Below are 24584 nucleotides of genomic sequence, written 5' to 3'. Positions count from 1 at the left end.
CAGATATGGACTTTGGTCACTCTAAAAAGCATGCATCAGGCTATAACATTCAGCCTGTAGGTTGTCATGGCTTTGGGCTGATTTTGTCTTTCTGGAATTGGGCCCAGTATTTAGTAATGGCAAACCTTTATTGTTTGTAAGAAAGGGTTGTATCGTATTGATTCACAGCGACGTGCAATTTGTCTGACAGGTTATGGGTCTAGTGCACAGGGTATTATTTTGCTTTATCGCATTATGGTCATGCCCAGAGGCTTCAGCCAAGCTCAGGGCCGCATTGTACTGTACACTGCATGTCCACGTACCAAGCGACAGCGCCTGCCTTGAAGAGCTTGCAGTCCAGCAAAGGAAGTATTGTTATTTCCATTTTACAGATGAGGAACTGAGGTTAAATGATTTACCCAACTACACACAGGGAGTCTGTGGCAAAACGAGGAGTTGAGCCCAGCTCCTTCCATCCGCACACAGACTGTCTGATACGTTACTTCACGCCCCTTGTGCAGAGCAGACAATCTCCTGGGGAGAGACGGCTCTCGCGGGCGTTCAGCTTGCACTGCGTGGGGCTCCGTGGAAAGCTGCAGTGTGGGGAGCGCTGAGATGCAGAAGTTCTGGATTGGAAGGCATCGCTCTTTTTGTTGCCTCTTCATGCATTCTTAGCTTCAAAGAATGGTACTGGGCGCTAAGCGGCGTTGCCACGCTCCAGCATTCCCAGGGTTTCTGAGTCCTCAAGTGTACATCAGCTCTGCCTTATCTGCCTACCTCCTGGAAGATGATGAAAGGCCCAGAAATCAGTCAAATAACAGTACAGAGGAACACGCCTCCTCCAAATCATATTTCAAATCTGTAGGAAGCACGAAAGGAAAGTTGGTCCTAGGAATATGGCACTGGGCTCTCACAAGATTTGGATTCAGTTCCCAGCTCTGCAATATGCTTCTTATGCAAGTCACCCAATGTCCATGGGCCCCAGTTGCCCACCTGTAAATTGGAATAATACTTCCTCTGTTTGTCTTGTCTGTTTAGGCTATGAGTTCTTCGGGACAGGGATTATCTTTTGCTAGGAGTACCTGCCTCCTCTAGCACAATCAGGTGCCAGTCTAGGCGCTACTGTGAGACAAGGAAATACTAATGGTACTGTAGCCCTGCCCACGAGATCCGTAACTTGTCCTACAAAGTGCATCAGTGTGAATCAATCTGCTCCACCCCTTTACTGCAAACCAGAAAGGTTTTCTGATATGTTAACCGTTTGGCCCGAAGTCAGAGGTGATGTCAATTGTTGTGGAAGGAACACCATGTGGAACCCCCTGTAGTATTTCCTTGGGGGGAATGTCCCTTTAAAAAGATCCCTGGAAGGAGAGACTTAGAAGCAGCCCCTGTGAGCAACACCAGGGGTCAGAGGCAGCGGCCTAGCCAAGCACATGGCCCCAGCAGCAATAAGAGATGGCTCCTTTACAGGCGGCTATCAGCTGTTCTGGATGCTGTGAGCCACGTCATGAAGTGGGGGAGGCTGCAGCTTCCCCTGTGTTTGTCCAGGCCCTAGCATGTTCTGGACTACCACCGTCTAAAGTCCGTGGGTGTAACTTACACACCAAGGGGGAAGCGAGAGGTGAAACAGGAAAAACAATTCACGCGAGCGAGGGCATACAAAGGTGAAAGATAAAGCAGCCCTTTCCCTAATGGGTCTCACATCTCCTTACACTTGCCCTGTAGCTGCTTTCCTTCCTCTAAGCCACTTCCCCTTTCCCCCCACGTCACATACATCAGTTTACACCCACCTATTGGCGTGTACTTTCACCAGCGGTTTTGTCACGTCTAAATCTGGTCTGTTCCATTTAACGCTGCTTTTCAACAGAGATGGTATTCGGTCCATACCATTACAGATGACTTGGGCACTGCGTGCATTTCAGTTAAAAACTTGGCAGATCCATTGCTAATCAATGCTGTTTTTCTTATACTTGGCATATGTGTGCAGTATATGAATTGGATTTACAGAATGTGCTTGTGGACTGGTCATTTCTGTCAAGAGTGTTATCATGGAAACGTCAATATGCATATTTAAGGCACACTTCAACCTACACCTGTTATATAGGCAACGTCCTTGTTCGGTGTCACTAGTTAGTGAATGCATATAATGAAATCATTCGTTCTGGATTACATGGGTCACGTCCTGTTCCCTTTAGGCTTCATGTAGATCAATGGTTCTCAAACTTTTGTACTGGTGACCCCTTTCACATAGCAAGCCTCTGAGTGCGACCCCCCTTATAAATTAAAAACACTTGTTTATATATTTAACACCATTATAAATGCTGGAGGCAAAGCAGGGTTTGGGGTGGAGGCTGACAGCTCGCGACCCCCCATGTAATAACCTCGTGACCCCCTGAGGGGTCCCGACCCCCAGTTTGAGAACCCCTGATGTAGATTAACTGAGCCCTCGTGGGTATCATTGTACTCTATAGTGTCACGTGTTGCAGTTAAGCACTAAAGCCTGGTAGGTCTCAGTTAACAGTGAGTATCTCTTTGCAGGCTCCCATTCGACGGTTTACAAGGATCCCATGATTCTTGTCGGCCCAGAGAACCTCACGCTGACTGTGCACCAGACAGCTATCCTGGAATGCATTGCAACTGGGAATCCCAGGCCCATCGTGTCCTGGAGTCGACTAGGTAAGCAACTGAGTGGCAGGAATTTCTTGGCATGGCTGATTGTCCTCACACGGGAAATAATTACGTGCCATTGATTATTTATTGCACAGGACAATTCAGCCTTCTCTTTACTCTTCAGGTTAATTGTAGACTCAGAACCCCTTTTATCTTTCTGTCGAGGGTTTGTACTGCCTTCCGAGTTCCTATTTCACCTTGTTATTGAGGTGGGTTGGTTGAAGCCAGACATTTTATGAAAGGCGATAATTTTATCTTTCCAAAAAGTGACAGCATTTTCTTTAGTTACATCAAAAGCATCAACGTTGACTCCAGAGAAGTGAATTCATACACAAACATGTCTTCCAAGTAAAACAGACTTGAAAGAAAGTGTCTGTCTATTGAGTGATTTAAAATAAAACCAGGGAATGGGAGTGGTTAATAGTTGCACACATGAAGCTCTGAAGAATAGATTCTCAGTGGTGAGGTCAAGAGTATTTGTTAATCAGCATGAAAAACTGAGCCACTGTCAAATTCCATCACCCGAGTGGAGTAGTGCGGAGTTTTTTGCAATCGAAAAATGAATGTTATTTTAAGCTCTGCCTGCTCGACGTTAGCCCAGAGATCTGCATACAGTGGAAGGGTGCTTTCACATTTAACTGCCAAGCAGAAGTCTTTCCTGAATAAATAGCTGATGGCCTTTGTATTGCACTCTGGTACCTGAAAATATCTGTGTATTTGAACTGAACCCAGTGAATGTTTCCAGACCTTTGAGCTGTTCCTCCTCGGAGAAGCACATTGCAACCATTTCATTCTCACAAGATCTTCCCACCAGGATATTACTTGTTCCCCAAAGTGGCTCTGCAGGGTTATGGGCTACGTTTTTGGGAATGAAACACACTCTAAGGGTATGTCTACACCAAGCCGCTAGTTCGGCGGCTGGGAATCGAAGTTCTGGGTTCGACTTATCGCGTCTTGTCTGGACGCGATAAGTCGAACCAGGAAGTGCTCGCCGTCGACTGCGGTACTCCAGCTAGACGAGAGGAGTACCGCGGCGTCGACGGGGGAGCCTGCCTGCCGCGTGTGGACCGCGGTAAGTTCGAACTAAGGTACTTCGAACTTCAGCTACGTTATTCACGTAGCTGAAGTTGCGTACCTTAGTTCGAATTGGGGGGTAAGTGTAGACCAAGCCTAAGTAGCTATACTCACCCTAGACTTCAGCCACACTCCTTGCTTTTTATTCATGAATCTCTGGTTCTCAGACTTTGATTAATGGTGGTTAGCTTCCCAGTCTAGAGCCTTCAGGGAAACAGCAAGAATACACTTATATAGTGGTAATCCAGAAAGATTTTTTTTCACACTGCCTTTTCCATTCAGATTCTATAGACTGTTAATACCACCTACCCAAGTCTGTCGCTAACTGACCTTTTCCCCCTGAGCAATAATCATCATACTGATGCTGTTTTAAAAACCTGCTGGATACGCTATGCCACGGTGTTGCGATGTTCTTTTGGGCACAAGGCCGCTCTACCTTGACTCTCAACTATAATAAACTACTTTATAATTGCCCTAATTATATCAGCTCATTGGCTCGTTCAAAACACTTGTCTCCATAGAATGGTGTAGTAATGAAGATATAATAGCGTCAAGCCATATTACCCCATATAGATTCAGTCCAACACTACCATCTATCAAAAAAAAAAACCCAACTTCTCTGTCACGGCATTTGCTGTAGAGTTACCGAGTCAAAAGAAAACCTCACTCTTTTTATTTCCACGTAAGTGTGAACGCTTCCTCCCAAAGAAACACATTCTTTTGTCTAATTCTGCAATGATGTGAAAGGTTGCTGACGGGTTAATGGATCTAGGGATCCTTTTGGCTCTGTTTTGAACTATTTCAATAACGTGTGAAAGTATCAGACATATTCATATTTCCTCACAGTCAGGAGGAGGGGAAAGGAGACAATACAACTTTGAGAGGATTCCAAGTAGGACCAAACCAGTTGAGGAGAGCGGGGGGAGGGGGGGGGGAGGGGAGGGCATTGAAGGAGAGGTATTGTCATGCCTGATTGAGTTTATACATGTGTAGCTTCCTCATGTATGAAGTTTACCTGTCTGAGGCACCTCCTAAGACGCCAGTTCATGAAGAGTAATTGCAGGAGGACTCCTCTTAAATAACTGTTAAAGCAACACAGCTTGGAGAACAAAACTTTCCACACAGTACCATAAACTATAAAATATAGGGCAGTGGGATCTTAAATGGAGACAGCCTACTTAGATTAGGCTCAGTTCAGTTTTATTTAAATAAAAACTAATATAAATGAATAATTTTCACACCATTTTTTTAAAAATCAGAAAAAGTCCCCATTGAAGTATTTCACTTTTGCAGGATTTTGCCGTTTCATGGGGGTCCTTTGCACCCTCAAATTTTATTTTGCTGGCCATTTCAATGAAATGGCAATTGTTTTACTCAGAAATGAGCACAAATGTGAATTTTTGCATTGTTTTCTGTGTAAAAGCTGTCTTCTCTTAAACAAATGGAGCCACTTTTTGCTCTGACTTTGCCAAAAGCCTGGCTGATTTTCAGTGGGAAATGGACCCAGTTTTGTTTGGGGAAAAAAATCACTCAAATCATGGGTCAATTTTTAAAGGATATGCAATAAACTTTTACTTTTATTTCCTTGTGAATATTTTGTATCCCTCTACCACAAAGTTCTTGTGTCTCCCATTGCATGAAATGCTTTGCAAAGTGAAATGTTCATTAGAGGATTTGTTCCGAGAGAAGTATAAAATCATTAAGGTTTTGGTTTGTTCAAGAAAGATAAGATTTGTCCTTTCACAACTACACACTCGAACCTGAACCCATATGCGTACAAAAATGAATCTCCAGGGAACTTATTGCAAAGCCAGCAGAATGAATAACGATTCTTAATGTGTTACTTATCAGCTTATCCTTTAACTGACAAGCTGCTGATCTGGCCTCCATCAAAGGTACTGAGACAAAATAACACACTATTTAGAGAGATCTAGAAAAGTGAGACAAGGAAGAAAGGGCAGTGATTATCTGATAGCGTTGTACAGAACTTGTCAGAAAGGGTTACACAATGGGAAGGAAATTACTAAAGAGAGAGCCATTCAACACATAAACCATACAACAGTTGTAGGAGCCAATTAATTGGTAACTTATTGGACACAGAAGCTTGCAATAGATGGCTGGTTGACAGGAGCACCATTCCCTGAAGTGTTTAGAAATAATAGAGTAAATTTCACCACTTCACACATTGAATAGTCAACTGTTGCAATGTATTCTAAATATGCTAATACATGGTGCCCAATGTCCGATGGAGTAGAAGACCCATGTGTCTAAAAAGTAGAAGGCTACTATGCCAGGATACAAAGAATTCACAAAAGACCTAAATGGTCAACATTAGAAAGTTGTTACTTTCTTTCTACTTGCTACTTATAAAAGAAAGGCAACCGCGTTGTTGCATATTCATATCGCCTGGCACGTTTTAACGAATTTCTGTAATTGGTGCTGATGTGCCAGTCATTTGCTTAGTAGCCAGAACAATGGAATCCGTTACAGTGAAAAAGCATCCCAGATACCTTGGAAAATTAAATAACTTCTATCCCAAATTGCAGGGATCTTTCATCCAGATTTCACTCTAATGGGAATTTTTAAAACTTTATTTGAGCACTGCAAGGAGGTTCTTTGAGGATGTCTCCTATTTGGAGTATAGCCAGCTTCAGTGTGACCAGTGTTTATTAATTAGTAACCCAGCCGCTCTTCACTACCAGCCGAAACCCACACCTTAAAAACAACATGCCTTTTAAGGCCCTATCAGTATTCTACCCTGCTGGTCGCTAGTTGGTTCATAGTGTTGTTTTGTCACAATCGCATCAGTATAAAGTGAAATGGAAATGACCTAATTCTGCAGTCTCAGAGTAAGTCCACATACCTAGGGCTCAGTTCCTCCTATAGCCCCTGGAGAAGCCGTGTGACACTGGGACTCATAATGGTGTTTCATCTCCTGCTCAATCGGACAGCTTGCTGGATGTCAAACGATGGTCCGTGAACCACCTGTTCTAGTGGTTCATTGGTAGTTCTTTGATTCACTAGTCATCATTTCTAAGAGACTATAGTCTAGCAGACAGTGAATGTCACGGGGTAGGAAGATGTAGGAGGTCCACAAGGTGGTTTTTGTCTTACGAAGTCATTCATAGAATTAAAACATTAGAAAGCCGCTGGCATGGCTGATTTCAGAGGACGCAAAATGTCCTGTTTATTATTAGAGAGGCTATTGTGGTTGAGTTTCTGGAAGGGACTGCTGCATGTAAATTTGCTGGGCTCCTTGGGCCCCCGTGAAAAGGAATGCTATTTCCAAACGCTAGTCCTAAAAGGGAAAGGGAGGTGCTCGGTACCTTGCAGAAGGCACATAGTACGCTGTAGATTCGCACCCTGTCCCGGGTAGGCAGTTTGGGGATCTGAGCCCCCGTCTCCATTTGAGTCTGACAGATTGATTCCAAACTTCTGTAGTGCATGTGGTGGTTTGAGCCATTTCACCAACCCAAAAGAAACCACAGAGCTCGGGTGAGAGCCGGGGGCTGGCTGCATGTGCTCTGGGAAAGGGTGTCTCAACTCTTCTGAGCTGGCATTGCAGCAGGAAGCTATTGAAGCACACCCATCGCTCTGCATGGTTGGGGAGTTCTCACTCTCGTTTTGATGCATTGCCTCTTGTCCTTGCTAAGAGTGTGAGCTCTTCAGGGCATCTTTTCATCACCTGTTTGTATGGTGCCAGTGGGGCCCTGGTCCCTGGATAGGCTTCCAAGGCATTATCACAAGCCAAGTAATGGTACGTTCATGTTCTGTTTGGGTTCGAGTTTGCCAGACTGGTTAGACTTGGAAGGCTGGCTTCTTTGGAGATTGCCCAGTCTCTGTCGTTTTAAAGGGTGGATAGCTCTTCAGCGAGCTTTGGCAAACAGGATACAGTGAACAAGCCCGTCCGGATTGGCTCTCTGCTGCTCGCTGATTCAAAATAAGTTAAAGGTCACGTCAAACATTTCACTCCCCTGAGCCCCTGTAGCGTAGGGAGCCACGCAGCGGCGTTTAGAGCAAGTTAGCTCTGGCCCCACCTTGGCTGGGGCAGGATGTTTTTCGTCTTTGTGATATAGCCTATTGCAGTGGTTGTCAACCTTTTTTTCATTCGCAGACCCCTAAAATTTTCAAATGGAGGAGGGGGGACCACTTTGGAAATCCTAGACAGTCTGCAGACTCCCTGAGGTCCATGGACCCCCCCCGTTGAAAACCGCTGTTGTATTGAAAGATGGGGACCTGGTGATTAAAGCCAGGAAAGCAGGTTTCCTGGGGTGTGTTCCTCGCCCTGTCATTAACTCGCTGAGACTGTGGGCAAACCTCGGTGTGGGGTTTCCCTCTCTGCACAATGGGTTTGAGAATATGTGTCGACCATGCCAGGGGGTTGGGAGGGGCAGTTCATGTTTGTGGAGCCCTCGTCAGAGGAAAGGAGCCAGACCTCTGCAAAGGATTATTTTTGTGCTCTCTCTGCGACTGAGAGATGGGCCTTGATGATAACGCGGAGGGCTAGATCCGCGTGCGCCTAACTCCAGGAGAGGGTTCATGGCTGTGAATCCTGAGTGGAGGGAGGCACCACACTCTGGCCCAGCTGGGGACCTAAGTCACTCGGAGGGGCTTGGGCCACACCCCACCCCATGACATTTCTTACACTACATTGCTCAGGGCTGTGAAAAATGTTATACCGTAATTAGGTCGACCAAACGCCCACTGTAGATGCAGCTAGGTCTCCTTCCATCGACTTAGCTACTGCCTCTTGAGGGGGTGGGTTTACTACAGAGACGGAAGAACCCTTCCATCGCTGTAGTGTCTACACCAGTGCTTCTCAAAGCTGGTCCGCCGCTTGTTCAGGGAAAGCCCCTGGCGGTCCGGGCCGGTTTGTTTACCTGCTGCGTCCGCAGGTCCGGCCGATCGCGGCTCCCACTGGCTGCGGTTCGCCGCTCCAGGCCAATGGGGGCTGCGGGAAGCGGTGCGGGCCGAGGGATGTGCTGGCCACCCTTCCAGCAGCTCCCATTGGCCTGGAGCAGCGAACCGCGGCCAGTGGGAGCCGCGATCGGCCGAACCTGCGGACGTGGCAGGTAAACAAACCGGCCCGGCCCGCCAGGGGCTTTCCCTGCACAAGCAGCGGCCCGACTTTGAGAAGCACTGGTCTGCACTGCAGAGTGCTGCTGTAGATAGGCCCTGAGAGAGGGAGTGTGAATTGAGCCAGCAAATGCAACCATTTATGATTATTAGAGACGGCAAAACTTGTCTGACTTGAATGGTGGATGCAGTGTAGTTGTAGCCACGTCGGTCCCTGGATACTAGAGGGACGAGGTGGGTGAGGGAATATTTGTTATTTGGATCGACTTCTGTTGGTGAGAGAGAGAGAGAGAGAAGCTTTCGAGCCACACAGAGCTCTTCACTACCTTTCCCAGAGCTGAAGGAGAGCTCTGTGTGGCTCGAAAGCGGGTCTCCCTCACCAGCAGAAGTTGGTCCCATGACATATATTACCTCAGCCGCCTCGTCTCTTGACTGGTGAACATGAGCTGGGAGAACTTTATTTTTTTTTTTGTTTAGAAAAAAGATAAATTTACCTGGCAGGAGAAATTTCCTCAAACTCTCACACCTCTAATTAATAGATGGCAGCTGTAGAGACAAATGGAAACATATAGACACTGATATTTCGACTGCGCGGTGTATCTGACGCAGCCTGGGTCTTTTATGTTTAAATTATGTAGCCCATGGTAAATAGCGTAATAACCCAGACAGGCATTCAAGTCATAGTTCTGTGTTATTTCTTAATTCATTTATACAGTCATACAGCCAGGTACAGTCTGCTCATATATCTCACCTGTCCTACTTCCTCAAGAGAGAGATTTGATTTTTACACCTATTGTAAATATGGGCTTCAAAAAGGTCTAATTTAAAGATGAAATCAAGTCCAATTTGAATTTAATTCAGACCTTCTTTACAGTTTGGTTTAAATGATATTATTCAAAGGGAACAGACCCTTCTTACTGCTCATTAAACACTGGACAGGTCACACTTTACTGTTCTTTTTATGGCTGAGCAATTTACTGCTGCAGCACATTGGCCAGCTATACAATTATTTAATGACATTGTTTTTCTCCATCTGAAAGACCTGAGCACCTTTCACTGTAACTTAAATAATGAAGTGTCCAGGGTCTGCCTGCCTGGTGGAACAATGAAACCTTTGAGTTAAACATTTCCTGTAAAACATTGCAAAGAGCATGGGCAGGAGATGCTTCTGCAAATTTCAGAGCGTTGTGTCTTTCAATCCATAGTACCTTTTCCCACCGCTCTCTGTCAAGGTGCCATCTGAAATTAGACTATTTATTTCTGCTGGTCTGATGGATAAACACATACTGCAGGATCTGCTGTTTTTTTTTTTTCTTTGAAAGGCCTGGTTTCATATCTATCATCTCTTAGTGCTCCTGTTCTTGAGGACTTAAGCTGTCTTGGTGGTTTGGCTCCTGTGATAAGTGGTTGTGCTTTTGGTGTAAAAAAAAAAAAAAAAAGTTCCTGGAATGAGGAAGAAATTGCATGCCTAAACATAAGTAGAAACAAACCGAAGAAATGGGTAGATGCCCAAAATATCACAGATGGCTTGCAAAGTGGCTTTTGGGTTGGGTGATAGTTATTTGTCCCTTTCTGCTGGAAGAACGACTATACTGTAATTGACCAGTGTAGCCATTTAGTTGGTTTTCTGTAAGGCTATGGCTGGCTCTGGATTCTTCACAGGTAGGATAAAGTCCCCATAAAAGCTCTTCATTATGCACTACTATTCTACAGAAGGAATTTTCTTCCTGACCCCAGCTGCTAATCAGTTTATTGCCTGAAGCATGAAGACCAATAGCTAAGATAAAAATTATAAGGTGTCTCAGCTGCTTGACTGAGGTGACCCAACCACATTTTGAATGTCAACAGCTTCATTTCCACACTGATTTGCACATAGATTTCCCATCATTGGATTACAGTAGATATTGACACTGTATGCTCCATAGAGCCCTGAATGTTTGCAAGCAGTACCAGTCGCAGTCCCTTTGGGATAAGGCTCTTTGTGATTAAGACAACTTCGTAGTTATGCATCCAACTGGAGTAAAGCCAATCCTAGAATCAGAGTGCTAAATCAATGGGAGTTGCAGGTGCACAGCGTCTCAGGATTGGGCCAATAGAAATGGAAAATAACTGTCTCATCTAGCTGATCTCCTGCCCGTGAACGATTGTTCCCTACAGAATGTTTAAAGTCTTTATTGGACTTCCACTACTTCTCTGGGGAGACTAAGCCACAGTCTAATATAATCACTGGCAGGAGTTTTTTCTTAATAGTGATCCCAAATTTTCCTTTTTTCTTAATATCTCAATACACCTTTAAAGCACAACACACAAACTGTTTTGCTACCTAAAGGAACAACTATTTGAAGAGGGTGTGTTGTGCTCAGGTGCTAAGATCCCCAAGGCTGGGCCTTTATTTTTTGGTTCTGTAGGGCTTTTAACCTTCTTTCTAAACACACATGCAAGAAGGAAACAGGATTTCAGTTTCATATCTGATGAAAGGGCAGCTCCTCCAGCAATAACCACCCGGCTCTCCACTCAGACACCCTGGAATGGGCTAGTGCTGATTTAGAGCTGTGTTTGTCAGGTACGGAATCTTAAAACCCCAACCAGTGGAACAATAAAATGCAATGGCCCGATACAAATGAAACACGTTGTAATTGGGGGCAAAGGCTTAGTTGAGGCCCTTGGACTGGCTTTTTCCGCACGTCACGTGCATCGTTCGAGTTGCACCGTGGAGGGCTGGAGCTAAAACTCACTGAAGTGAATGGAAGGACTCCCCTTGCATGGGACTCAGGACTAACTCCCCTCGCAGTGGGCCAGAGAGTTCAGCTTAAAGGTACACTAAGTAATTTGGTCTGGTTTCCTCTTCCAGATGGCCGTCCCATTGGCGTAGAAGGAATTCAGGTGCTGGGGACAGGAAACCTAATGATTTCTGACCTCACGGTGCAGCATTCTGGGATATACGTGTGTGCTGCTAACAAACCCGGCACCAGGGTGCGGAGAACTGCCCAGGGAAGGCTAGTCGTACAAGGTAAGATAACCAGGGTACTATTGGATAATTACACCCATTTAGCTATTTCCTCCACCACTTCCGAGCCCCGTGTAAAGATCTGGCCCTTAACAGACGCTGGTCCAGTTTTTCCTAGATGTTCTTTGCATTGCATGTTCGTGAAGAGAGGAAAGTTTTTTTTTTAAAGTACAATCCTCCCCAGTCCCCTAGGCAGGGACTCGGCTGGCTAGCCTGAGCCGCTGCCCATGCTGCTGCGGCCACTGCCGTTTTTAGGTGCCACCTCGAGCAGAGCTAGTACGTCTGTCTGCCTGAGCTGAGAAGGATCATGTGACACACAGCCTTTCCTTTCGAAATCCCTCGTTCGTGTGTATCCAGCCCAGGTCAGTAGAGAACAGACGTCCTTAACGTCCAATGGTTCTTTTGTTGCCTTTGTGAAACAGGTGGAAATGCCCCCATCCAGTTCTTGTGATCACAAAACTCACCCGTCATTAGTTAGCACCCTTTTTAACAGGACCAGCTGGGAGCCTAAAGGCTGAATGGACCTGGAGATTGATTTACTTTCTCCCCTCTACCAGTGGACCCTCCAGGGCAGGGTTGAGGCCCACTGGTAGGGTGGCATGGAGGAAGCTTGTAGTGCTATTGATGCTGTGTTATGCCTGTTCTCTGCGGATAACAGAGTTCACTCACCGGGGCATCTTTTGCCAGCATGACATTTATTTTGTACAGTTAAGACATTTAAAACTCTGGTTCCGGATGGTCAGTGGGCAGGGGACCCACCGCGATGGACTCTAGCAACAGATGAAAGATTCGGAGCTGAGCCCTGTTAAAAAGTCACCTGGGACATTCCCCGTATTCTCAGTGCCAGGGAAACCAAGGCTCCAGCATTGGCCCACAGCAATAGTCCTGACAGGGCCACTTCTCATGGGCCTTCCCGGCAGCAGCCAGAACCAAGCGCTCCGAAACTCACGAGCCACCAGTCTCCATGGTGAAAGGAGCCAGGCAAGTGTTTAGAAAGGCAACACAGCCGGCAGCATGGAGCTGAATGGTAATAATCCTCCCCTGATTACAGGCACTCACCTCCTCCTCAGGCTGGTCCACTTACAGCATCTCACACTCTCATCAGTTCACTCATTAACGGTTGACTGATGATATCCTGAATCTCAAATTATGCATCTCCTGCCGGAGTGGGCTAATTGAACCTTTCATGCTAGTGACAGGGAAAGTGCTATCCTTCCGCGGTGATGTTCACCTCTCAGTTACCGAGAGTCACATGCTGGGTTCACAGCTGTATCTCTGCTACCAGTGCAGAAGTGATATCAGCTCTACAGCTAATTGATCCTGATCACTCAATACATGTATTCCTTCCAATGCTGATCTATGGAGAGCACTCAGGTCAAAGGGTGATGGCCTCCTTTTTGTTCCCACCTGCTAAATCACACTAAAAGAAGATGAAAGTATGTGAAATCCCCTCCCTGTAAGCAATTGCTGTAGTTGCCACACGGATATTATACCATTGCCAGCGGGGATGGGAGGGGGTCACACACAGCGATTTCCCTATTAAGATGTGGCCCACACAGTGGAAAAGTTTGGGAACCCTGGCATTAAGCATTTACTTCTGTGGCACAAAATAATTGAGAGTGGCTGTAAGGTCAGATTTCTTTGTGTGATGTTTTTCCTCCGCTTGCACCCTCCGAGATAGACACAAGGGATGCTCCCCATTCATCTTGAAAGTTAAAGGTGCTGAATAAAAGTGCTGCTAATAATTCATAGCAGGAGTAAGGCAGATTCAGGTTTTTGAGCAGTAAATCAGCAACTGCCTGGAATGCAGCCAGGTGCAGCTACAGAGTGTAAAGCCCCAGGATTGAGGTGGGATGGGGGAGTGGAAGAAAAGCAATTTAAAAGTACTTTGCATCTGGTAGGAGATCTTTCCCAAGAGTATGCATGTGGTAAAGGCTATTGAACCAAACATGGTAGGGGAGCAGAAAAGGGAAGTTAAAAAAAAAATGCAGCTAGTTTAAAAATCTTCATGAAAGTTGCACAAATAAAAGCTTTCCATATTGCTGACTGCGTCCTCTTTAGCAACAACACCATCAAGGAAACTGTTACATAGCCAAACTAATTACAAAGAGGCAGGGTTTAAAATCACATCTTTGAAAACATGGGTTCCCATTCTGATTTCAGATATGCTGCTGTAAATCCAGTGTTACTCTACTGACTTCCTTTGGGGTTACTCTGGATTGACACTGGGGGAACGGAGAGGAGGATCAGTTCCTAGGTTTCTAATGAAAGTGCTGTCACAGCCATCAGGGACAGCCTCCTTGTCATGGAGCAAATGCTTTTCCATTAAGAACTAGAAGATCAAAAGGGCCTATGTATATGAGGAGCTGGTGACTGCTTCTCTGTGCAGACACAGCAGGGGTATCCAGCTCTGACTGTTGCTAGTTGAGCTGGATCTGGGAACTGTTTGGAATTCAGAGGTATAGCAAGGGTCATCCGATCTAGTGTTTAGTCTCTTTCCCAGGGCCGAATCCTTCCCCGGTGGAAGCCAGTGGCAAAACTTCCATTGGCAACAGAGTTGTGCCCTTGGTGTGCTCAACTACTGTAGCTGCCAGCAGCTTCTGCTTTATCTGAACGGTATTGTCTGAGTTTTCCCACTCAGAGCTTCAAGTGATTGTTTTCAGAGCGGTAGCCGTGTTAGTCTGTATCAGCAAAAACAACGAGGAGTCCTTGGGGCACCTTAGAGACTAGCAAATTTATTTGGGCATAAGAAACTGCCGAGAGTGAAAGACCCAGACTGCGGGTTTTAGCTTTATCAAGATATCAAAGGTGTAAATTACACAGTTTAAGGGGAAAAACCAATAACAACGAAACAAAAGTCTGAATGATTTGGGAGGAGCTCTGCAGAAGTGCTGGGCCTCCGAAACAATGCCCAAGTCCCCACAGCATGATATTCCAAAGTGCTAATAAATAATACTTTCATTCCTGTTACGGGAGGCTCTCAGCATGCTTTCCAGGCATAAATCAATTAACCTTTGCAATACCCTGTGAAGAAGGCATTCTTGTCCACGTTTTATAGGTGGGGAAACTGAGACAAAAAAAGGTTAATGTGATTTGCCTAGTGTCGCACAATAAGTCAGTGGAAGAGAACCCAGGAGTCCTGACTCTCATTACTCAACTTCAGTCACTAAGTAATGCTGCGTCCCAAAGATCTTAATGAAAATCTTGGTTGTAGGTTGGGCTGAGATCTTCACATTTGATGTCTTCACTCTCTATTTGAACACTTTTTCTGTTTCAGTGATAATTATCTTTCTCATTACAATCTCCCTTTTAGATCGGCTAATACCATCTTATTATCGTCCGGGGACTTCTCCCACCTTCAAAGGTTAGGGTCTCACTCTCTCTCTTTCTCTCCCCTCCCCTATCCATTTAGAGTTCTTTGATCTCCTTTGTTAAGTCCCTACACAGAAAAGTTTCCGTTTTCTTCTGGGATCCTAACACAGACATTTGAATATCACGTTGTGCCATGTCGCAAGCAAAAGTCTTGTGAGGGGCTGTTTTAAGAGCGGACTGTGTCTAAATACAAAATGGAGGGTGTTTGCGTGGGATGGATGGGAGACGCGGAGGGGTCAGTGGCAGTAAAGAAAATAAATCAAAGCCCTCTCTTTCTCTATCTCCTGTACGATCTATTGTGCTTTATGATGTGTTTGGTGTCATAACAAACTGATGGGCTCTGAATGGCCAGATGGTCACCAGTGTTCTCCACTCCACGCTTCATTGCCCCCTGAAAGCTATGGAGAAAAATGAGATCCCGTCTCACAAACGACTGTCCATCTTGAGAACACATTTTAGAAGGCTCTTTTTGACAGTCGCTGTCTTATATCTCTGTTCTCTGCTTTCAGAAATGGGTTTTGTTCTTTTGTACAGTGGATTCTGCAGCTCATACTCTTATGTGAGCAGTTCTGTTGATTTCATTAGCAAGGGATGCAGGATCGGGCTCCAGGTTAGAATTCATTCCCAGCTGGGCTGCAGTTACCGTGTTATGTGTTGGAATTCTTGGCATTTTCATTGCCACAGTTGTTGGCCCTAGCTAAGGAGCAATGAGCATTTACACCCTAAATCCGTGCCATAAAAATGTGTTCAAGGTCTCACCATGAAAAGATTTGCATTGACTTCACCAGCTGTTGGATCAGCTCCAGAGAGAAAGGGACATTTGCAAATTTCACATCAGGGTTTGGCTTTTGAAACTTCCCAAAGTCGGAGATATTCTGCCCTCTTTTTCCTCTCCAGTGTTTTGGACACTTGCTGTGTCAGTATCCATACAGATTCTCAGCCTCGGTGCTCAGAGGAAGCAGAATTTTACTTTGGATTATTAGCCGATCTCTCATAAAAGTCATGTGTCATGTTTTGACCAGTGATGGTGCTGTTTTCCCACAGTTCTCCTTCAAGTGGACTTCTGAAGTTCAGCCTCCGTTCCGATATTAAAACTCTGGGCCCAGTTTTCAAATTTTTGCCCCTTAGTGAGATGTCCACATCCTGCATTAGGATGCTCAGGTCAGTATGTAGATACATAAAATGGGCATGCATGCTGCTACTGTAGATCCATAATTAAAAGCCCGCCTAGGCAAGTAGGTTATTATAGCTGTTAACCATCTTATGGCTGTTTGGCAACCTGCATGAAATGAATTGGAGGGCTCAGTCCAATTCCCAGTAGTATGGAATCATAGAAATGGAGGGCTGGAAAGGACCTCAAGAGGTCATCTAGTCCAGTGGTTCGTAACCAAGGGTCCAGGGCCCCCGGGGGGCTGCAAGCAGGTTTCAGGGGGGCCGCCAAGGAGGCCCAGCACTCGCTGGGGCCCAGGGTAGAAAGCCGAAGCCCCACCAAATGGGGCTGAAGCCCAGGGCCCAGAGCCTCACCACCTGAGGCTGAAGCCGAAGCCTGAGCAATGTAGCTTCGTGGGAGCCCCTGTGGTATGGGGCCCCAGGCAACTGCCCTGCTTGCTACCCCCTAACTCCAGCCCTGGCTTTTATAAGCAGAAAACCAGTTGTGGTGGCACAGGTGGGCCGTGGAGTTTTTATAGCATATTGGGGGGGCCTCAGAAAGAAAAAAGAACCCCTGATCTAGTCCATCCCTCCACTGTGAGGCAGGACCAAGTATACCTAGACCATCTCTGACAGGTTTGACCACAGTTGTAATAACACCACAGCTGGGACTAAGTGACTCCCTGTTGGCAATCTCAGCCGAGAGACCAAGGCCTGAACGGGCCCTGGGGACTGAACTTCCATGTCCCAGCTAGATGCAGTCCCTCCACTTGCCCTATCACTGCATATGATGCACGGCACCGCTTGTGTTGCGAAGGGGGTGGATTATCAGAGCGGCTGCACACCTCCAGCTCCCGTTGGCTTCAGCTGGAGTTGAGGGTGCTCAGCACCTGAGAAAGTCAGGCCCAGACGACTTCACGCTCCAGGACACCCAAAATACTTAGAAACAAATAACGATAATGGCCGTTGGTATGAGTAGCTGCTGGTGAGACAGGACATTCCCCCGGGGATAGATACGGCGCGCCATAGATCTTCATAACATCACCATGCAGCATAGCGAGGCACAGCCAAACCTATTAGTGCATTTGTTTAAGCATTTCTGAAGACGGTATTAAGCTTTATTGCTTTTTGATACATATGTCATGCCTTTAAATAGTCATTAAAACCGTATGATCTCTTCCCTGCCTCTCATTATATCTTGGATAATCAAGCTTTCTATCCACTCACTGCACTTCAAACAAACAAGAGCCGGGATGTGCCCGGGCCTCCTCACCACGGGTTTGACGTTACCACCTTAAATATAGCAGTGGATCTGGGTGAAATGGGTTTCTGGTTTTCTCCCTGCTATGGTCTTTTGTTGTGGTAAGGTGGAGGGAGTGGAGGCATTTGGGCCAGTGAACCTCCTCTCAGGTGAAGTAAGCATCCACAAGACGATCCATCCATTATGAATGACAAAGGGGGATGGATAGCATGGAACAGAAAGACGCTGGTGTGGGTAGGGTAAGGAGATTGGGAAATAGGCAGGGTGTTTCAAACTGTCCACCTTATCCTCCTAACCGAGCAAAGAAAGAAAAACATTCAGTCGCTGCTTATTGGAAACACGTTAACGATTGGGGAAGGGAAGGGCCAGGCGACCTTCCAGAGAAACCAGGTCTCTTCCTAATCTGTGGATGGGACAAAACAATTGTATCTGTTTTCTTAGGTGTTTGGAGTTCCCCCGTTGGGAATTCCCAGTCTGTTAAGCACTGAATTCTGCTACGTCCTACACCAAAAAAAGGCAACAATTCCTTTCTTTCCCCTTCACTTGCACTTGCTCTTCCCCTGAAATAGGCTGGTCCAGCCCACTAAAGCGTATCAGCAGCCCTGCTGCTTGAAAAACACAGGGTTACTGTATTAACAATTTACTGCAGTAACAACTCAACTTTTTCCCCACCAGACCCCCCACATGAGCCTTTGCCCCCCTCCTGTGCGAACAGTTTTGCCAGCTTTCTGTAGCTCTAGTTTAGGCGAATACAGAGGTACTGAGCATGTGTATCTGATAGCATTTGCCTCAAAACATTCCTCTGATCACATTATTTAGCTACACAGGCTGTATCATTTTAGGTATAGTTTAGCAGAGCTACTATATCTGGCGCTGCACGCGGTGGCCTGAATTCTGGTCTGCCCTGTGTGTGGAAGGAGGCACAGGGACCTCTGATGCACCTGTCTGGGGACTGGGCAGAGTGCTGCTTTGCCCGCTCCTCGCTACCATGCCCAGCATCTTTCTAAGGGCCCCAGGGGGCTTGGCCAGGGCCAAATTTTCCTGTCCCATCCCTGATCCCACTGCTGTTAGTAACTGGGAAGTGCACGTATCACCTTTTAAAGGCAGCAGTAAGTGCTGCTGCTAAATGCATTCACCCAGCTCCCCCGCGACATTCTGCCTGGTCTGGCCTATGCAGGCAAAAAGCCCCAGGCTAGCTCCACTTGGCCACCGCAGCTCCACACCCCTTCCCTTGCCAGTGCAAGAGCCAGAATTCGGCCGTATGTTGTTAAACAGCAAGCAGGAGGTTGCAATAGGAGCCAGTAAGGACTGTTTCACAGGGTGCAGGAGCGGTGGAGAGGCAGGAGTCGGTCCCAGAGGTGCACTCGGGCAGAGGCAATGGGAAGAGAAGTGGGGGGAGGAGGCCGCCGATGTTTGGTCAATCTTGTTCCTTCTCTGGAGATTTTAAGCAAGTGGAACCTGGAGTCTGGCGTTAGATCTGGTTTTGTTTAGTGAAAGAGCAGAGCAGAGCAGAGTGGGGACACGCTGAATCCAAGGGGATGGGTTTTTGAATGGTGACTAGCGTCCCTGGCTCAGTGCCAGTGGACACAGCTGCACGTTTGGTTCCCCTGGAGTAAAATACGACAGTGTCCCAATTACTCCCTCTTGACACCGGCTAATGAGAGAGAATGAGAAGAGAGAGTGACTCCAGAAGGGATCCGCTGGACGGCTTCTTCCCTCTTGAAAAGATGTTTTCCCTTGAACAACGAGCGGGTTCAGGTTTTTGGGGGGTAAAGGTAACCGGCCAGGGGGCGGGGTTTAATGAAACAGGACGAATGGAGTCTGAAGATGTCTGTCCCCTCATTTGGCGTCTTTGAGCGCACCTGCAGCATTGAGGGCAAAATGATCTGCGGGCTCCAACGAGAGCGGGCGGGCAGTGAACTGCTCGCAGAATAATTGCGCTTGCAAAATTGCGCCAGCACAGAGGAGGGAAGGTTAAGTCACCGCTTGAAAATTAGGTCCCCACCGTGTCATGCTCTCAATACACCACTTAAGCAATACAAAGCGATCGCTCGCTGCAGGGAACAGGGTCCCCCCCCCCCCCCGTTTGTCATTCTTCTACCAAAATCATCCTCCATTTTAATTTAATTTAAAAATTAACTTGATCTAGGAGGTGAAAAAGTCGGGGTGGGGGGAGAGAAAACTCACTGATTGGAATCTAAGGAAGTTTCAGCAGGAGGTTTTAGGAAGCCGTGTCCATTAGCTTTCTAAGATTAGGTTCATTATTAGTCTCCGGCTCCTGCCAAACTAGCCTGACAATAAACTCCATCAGTGGAACACCCCCCTACTGCTCGCAGAAGTCAAATGCTCCACTTCTCTTTGATGATTAAAAATGAAAGAGGGGGGCTCTTGTGAGGAATACATCCTCGTCTCTTCAGCGGGTTTTTTTTTGTATTGTCGCTCTCGGGGCTTGCCATCTTTATGCCACTGCTCTTCAGTGTTGGTACCTTTAGCTTTGCTTTGGCCTTGAAGCAGCAGTCAGGATGCCATTTTCTCGTACAGCTTTGATTGCGAAAGGAGTGGGAGTTGGCTTTTTTTAATCCCCTGCAGAGTCTATGCCAGATGTCGAATACAAACGCCAGGGTGCGGTTCTCTCCTTGGTCATGCTGTTGTAACACGGAAGTAGCTCCGGTGGAGAAAATGGAGCTGTCTCGGTGATTAGGATTTACTTGGTGGGAGAAAAGAGTTGAATCCACCCTTTGGTCTTTTCCTCCCTTGAGGGGACACTTATGGAACCTTCACGAGACTGATTGGTCTTGCAAGGGAACAAACTACCAATGTTTTCATCTCACGAACAGTCTCGTTATGTGTATTATGGTCGCTGCTGGCTCTCGGGCGGCACCGTGTTAACGTACCCACCTTGTTGGTGCCAGTCTCTGTTGGCGCCAGTCTCTGTTGGCAGAATTATTTTCCTTCTCTCTTTCCCTCCTTTTGCAGGGAGGCCTCAAGCCGATTTGTAAAATGAGGCAGAAGTCATTTCACTCCTATGTTTGCAGTTTGCATGGCAACATGGCATTTGAACAAATTATTTCCCAAACAGGTATGCAGGGTGCTCCTCCTGCCTCTGTCTAAATAATTGGCAAACGTCTATTTGAAGCAAGACTTTTAACAGGCTGCTCCGGCGTCAGATTTCCCAAGGTTGGAGAGTTCTTTGCCTCCTACAGTGCTGTCACCTGCACAGGGATACTTCAGAGGTGTCATGGAGCCATTTCACCTCAGGCTGCACTCTAATTAGCGTACTGCTAGTTAAGCAAGGAAGGACCTGGTCTGTACAGGCCCAGGAGACTCTTTTCCCTCCGAGTCAGTAAAGAACAAACGGCCCAGCATCTGTCTAGCCAATCAGCTTTGTATAATAGCGACCATCCCCTTAGAATTTGAGCGATTCCTGAAGAGTAACAGCCTAATGATGTTATAGTGATGGGTCCTTCTATCCAAATTTGATTGGGAGGGGGAGTGGGTGGGGAGAAAATCACAAAAGACCAGTGGCCTAACTTTCTTCCCTGCATCCTGCAGGGCAGATGGGGGAAATGAACCCCACGGGGTATGATTTTTCAGCCAGGCTGCAATCCAGTCTCTGATTTTGTGGTGACAGAGTTGTGCATGCAAACATGCGTACACACACAATTGGAGGCATTCACTGAAAATCAGGCCCTGTCTGTGTATAATTGGCAATCCTGCAAGGTGCTATTAGGCTTGCAGAGGGTGATATATAAGCCAGGTAATAGCAAAGATCAGAATAATCATTATTGTTCACATTGCTCTCATCCAACCACTGCACTGGACCAACCATCAAAGCCAATAGAAATCCAAGATCATCCCATGATTACAGTCCTCTTCAGAGAGAGAGAGAGGCTTTTTGTTCATGCAGGGTGAAGTTCATTCCTCTGCAGAGGGTCAGCACTACAGCTGTGCAAGACATAAGGCTTACGTGCAAGTAATGAGGGCTTGTCTGCACTTGAAAGTTAATTCAGATTAAGAAAGGGTGTGAATGTAAAGCTCAGTAGCTATTCCAGAATAACTCCGTGTGTGGACAAGACCTTAGTGGATCATAGACCTTGGGCTGCCTCTCTGCACATGGGGTGAATTTCACCCTGGCTGCCACATCTTAGGGAAGCCTGTTTGTGTCCTAGATTTCTGGAAATCCGGCGATGTAAGTGTGGCAAGGAAGGGAGATGTGCATCTTTCATGGCAATGCCCGCTAATCTCCTGCTTGGAAAATGCCTGCCTGTGCAGTGAGCGTCCCTCACTAAATAACCTTGCTTTTGTCAAAAATATTTAATGTCAGCAAGCCACTTTGTGCCTTTGGGCTATAAATTCATTAGACCTGTGGCTGTTGTTTGTTTGTCTTCCTAGTAACTGCTGGAGATTGCAATAGGATTCGGGTCTTAGAAGCAGCAATATGGAGTGTAGTATAGCTTTGCCCTTTGAAGCGTAACTGCTTGTATAAACTCAGCTATTCAGGCATGCGTTTCAGGCACCGCTTTCTGGATCCCAATATATTGCTCTATTCTGATAAATGATTTTAAGTCTCAGATGAGCTGCTTGGAGGGGGGAGAAATCGTTTCCTCTTAAAATCTGGTGAAAAGTCAGAAACGTTTGTGACTATCGTGAACTGAGTAGCAGTTAGAACCGTTCTGGCTTCTGCCTCCAGGAGTTCTGGGTCCCAGGCTGAAGACTTGGGCATACAGGGGCAGCTCTGATCTGTTACTGGTCTATGAACCTGCAGCAAATGGGAATCTGGTGAGGAGAGAATGGCCAGCCAAACTTTTGATATGTTACTATTGTAAAAACACGCTGTATGTAGCTGCCAAAATGTTTGTAGCTCGCTAAGGGAGCATCATCTAGGGGAGAGTGTCAGGAGTCTGGGTTTCCATTGCAGATGTGCTGCTGACTCTGGGAAAGTCACTTCACCTCTCTGTGCCTCAGTTTCCTCATCTGTGAAATGGGGAGAATGTTATTTACCCTCCTGTATAAAGTGCTTTGGGATCTCTGGGTGAAGACCACTGCATATGAGCACATATTCGTCTCTGGCTGGCTGTGTATAGGGTAAAGAAATGAACTCCCTTATTCATCTGTCTTGTTTACTTGTGTTCCCCTCGTCTGTATGTCTTGCTCCATCTGTTGGCTCTTGTTTTATACTTAGATCGGAAGTTCTTTGAAGCTCGGAACAGCTTTTTGTTCTATGAATGTATAACCCCTGGCACAGTGGCGCTCTTACACATTACTGCAGCACAAAATAATCATATTTGGAATGGTATTGCCGGAAACTCTCATAACCGTTTGTCTCTTTGAGTGAAGCAATGCTGATCGCTAACAAACTCCATACTGCTCCACAGCCAGGCAGGTGGAAATGAATGTGGCTCATTTGAACTCCATTTGCTCGTATACTGGCAAACTCTGCAGCATATTCCAATTTCCGGAGTGATTTGTATAGCTGAGGAGCTTGAGCTCCCGTTTAGAGAGAGAATTGTCATAATATTTTGCATTTGAGCAGCGGAAAGCTCTTTTGCTAATGTAGAGGAGCAGACTCACCCCTGCGGCGCCTCCTGCTGGTGACTTCCGGGAATTAGCTCGTTCCAGCTCCGGAGCGCCCTCTGCAGGCCAGTGATCCACCTGTCCTCTGGCCCCACGTCCCTCCCAGGACCCCGGTGCCCTTTTACCTGGGGTGCTGTCCCCTGGCAGTACCCCCACAGTTCTGGGTCTCCCCTTCCCAGGGGAACCCCCCACCCACTATCCCCACTTTGCCTCAGTCTTGGCTACTGCCCAGTCTCCATGTAGCCCCCATTCACTGGGGCAGACTGCAGTATCAGTCACTCATCACAGGCCAAGGGGTTCGGACCTGCTGCCTCTGCCTACCCATGGGCTGCCCCCTGCAACCCTACACCTACTAGGCCTTGCCAGGCCTGCAGCCTGGGGGTTTCTTAGGCCGGAGCTCCCTGCTCCTCTGGCCCTTCCCCAGCCCTGCTCCCAATCTAGGTGTCTGGTAAAGCTCCCTGCAGCCAGGCCCTTCTCTCTCTGAACACAGAGAAAGACTGGGCCCTTGCTCCTGGCTCCCAACCTTTATAGGGCCAGCTGCCGCCTGACTGGGGCGTGGCCCAGCTGCAGCCACTTCCCAATCAGCCCAGCTTAGCAGCTCCCAGCCACAACCTTCCCCCAGGGCTGTTTTAAGCCCTTCAGGGCAGGAGTGGGTGTCCACCAGGCTACAGCTAATATTAAGTAGACCTCGCGTCGTCGCTCTGAGGTCGGTATTTGTTGTGAAGGTGGGTAAACGGCATCTCAGAGACAACTTGCCCAAAGACACATTTGAAGTCAGTGCTGGGACTAGAACCCAGGAATCCTGACTCCATGCCCAGCACTCTAACCACGGTACTTACCGTAGAGTGCAAAGCTATGGTATCATTTGCCATTCCTGGCTGTGTGTGGGCTGTGTGGAAGGATGTGAAAGTGGCACTGGAATGATACACACTATAGTTTGGGGCTCACACTTTCAAACGGGACTGCAGAGCTGCTGATCTGGCACCTTTCACCAGAGCTCATTTCATACGACGTACACAATCAGTCACAAGGAGAAAGAAGGAATGAAGCCACCACTCCCCAGCACATGATATTAAAAAACATATTAAGGGGGGGGGGGTTATTCTGGCTTTTGTATTTCATCCCTGTGTTTGAATTCATTCAGATCAATAAAGTTCCAGCAGGGCCTTTCTAATGTGCAGGATTCATTTTTAAGGAGCCTTCATCACATGGGCCTTGTACCACCGTAGCACTGGCCCAGAGCCATGGTACCGTTGCAGTAAAGCCATGGTAAGCAGGCAGGGCTTTGTGGTTCAGAGCAGCCTAATATAACAACGCGCCTCTGTGTAAACAAACAAGCATCCAGGTCCCTTAAAGAGCAGGAAGGGGACATTGTGTTTTTAAATGACTAGCCCACCTGGCATCATCCAATTACTGAAAATT

General features: G+C 46.9%; 1 protein-coding gene across 1 annotated transcript in view; it reads left to right on the top strand.

The window, feature by feature from the left end:
- The window catches only part of IGDCC3 (immunoglobulin superfamily DCC subclass member 3), a 172459-nt gene that overhangs the window by 96386 nt on the left and 51489 nt on the right, over positions 1-24584 (top strand). The window contains exons 4-5 of the mRNA XM_065412684.1: positions 2518-2655; positions 11651-11809. Of these exons, the coding sequence (XP_065268756.1) occupies positions 2518-2655; positions 11651-11809 (297 nt within the window). The remainder of the gene's footprint in view (positions 1-2517; positions 2656-11650; positions 11810-24584) is intronic.

Source organism: Emys orbicularis, chromosome 10 (assembly GCF_028017835.1).
Source record: "Emys orbicularis isolate rEmyOrb1 chromosome 10, rEmyOrb1.hap1, whole genome shotgun sequence".
In the NCBI taxonomy this organism is placed as follows: domain Eukaryota; kingdom Metazoa; phylum Chordata; order Testudines; family Emydidae; genus Emys; species Emys orbicularis.
The sequence above is the reverse complement of the archived record's forward strand: the minus strand, read 5'-3'. Positions and strand labels throughout refer to the sequence as shown.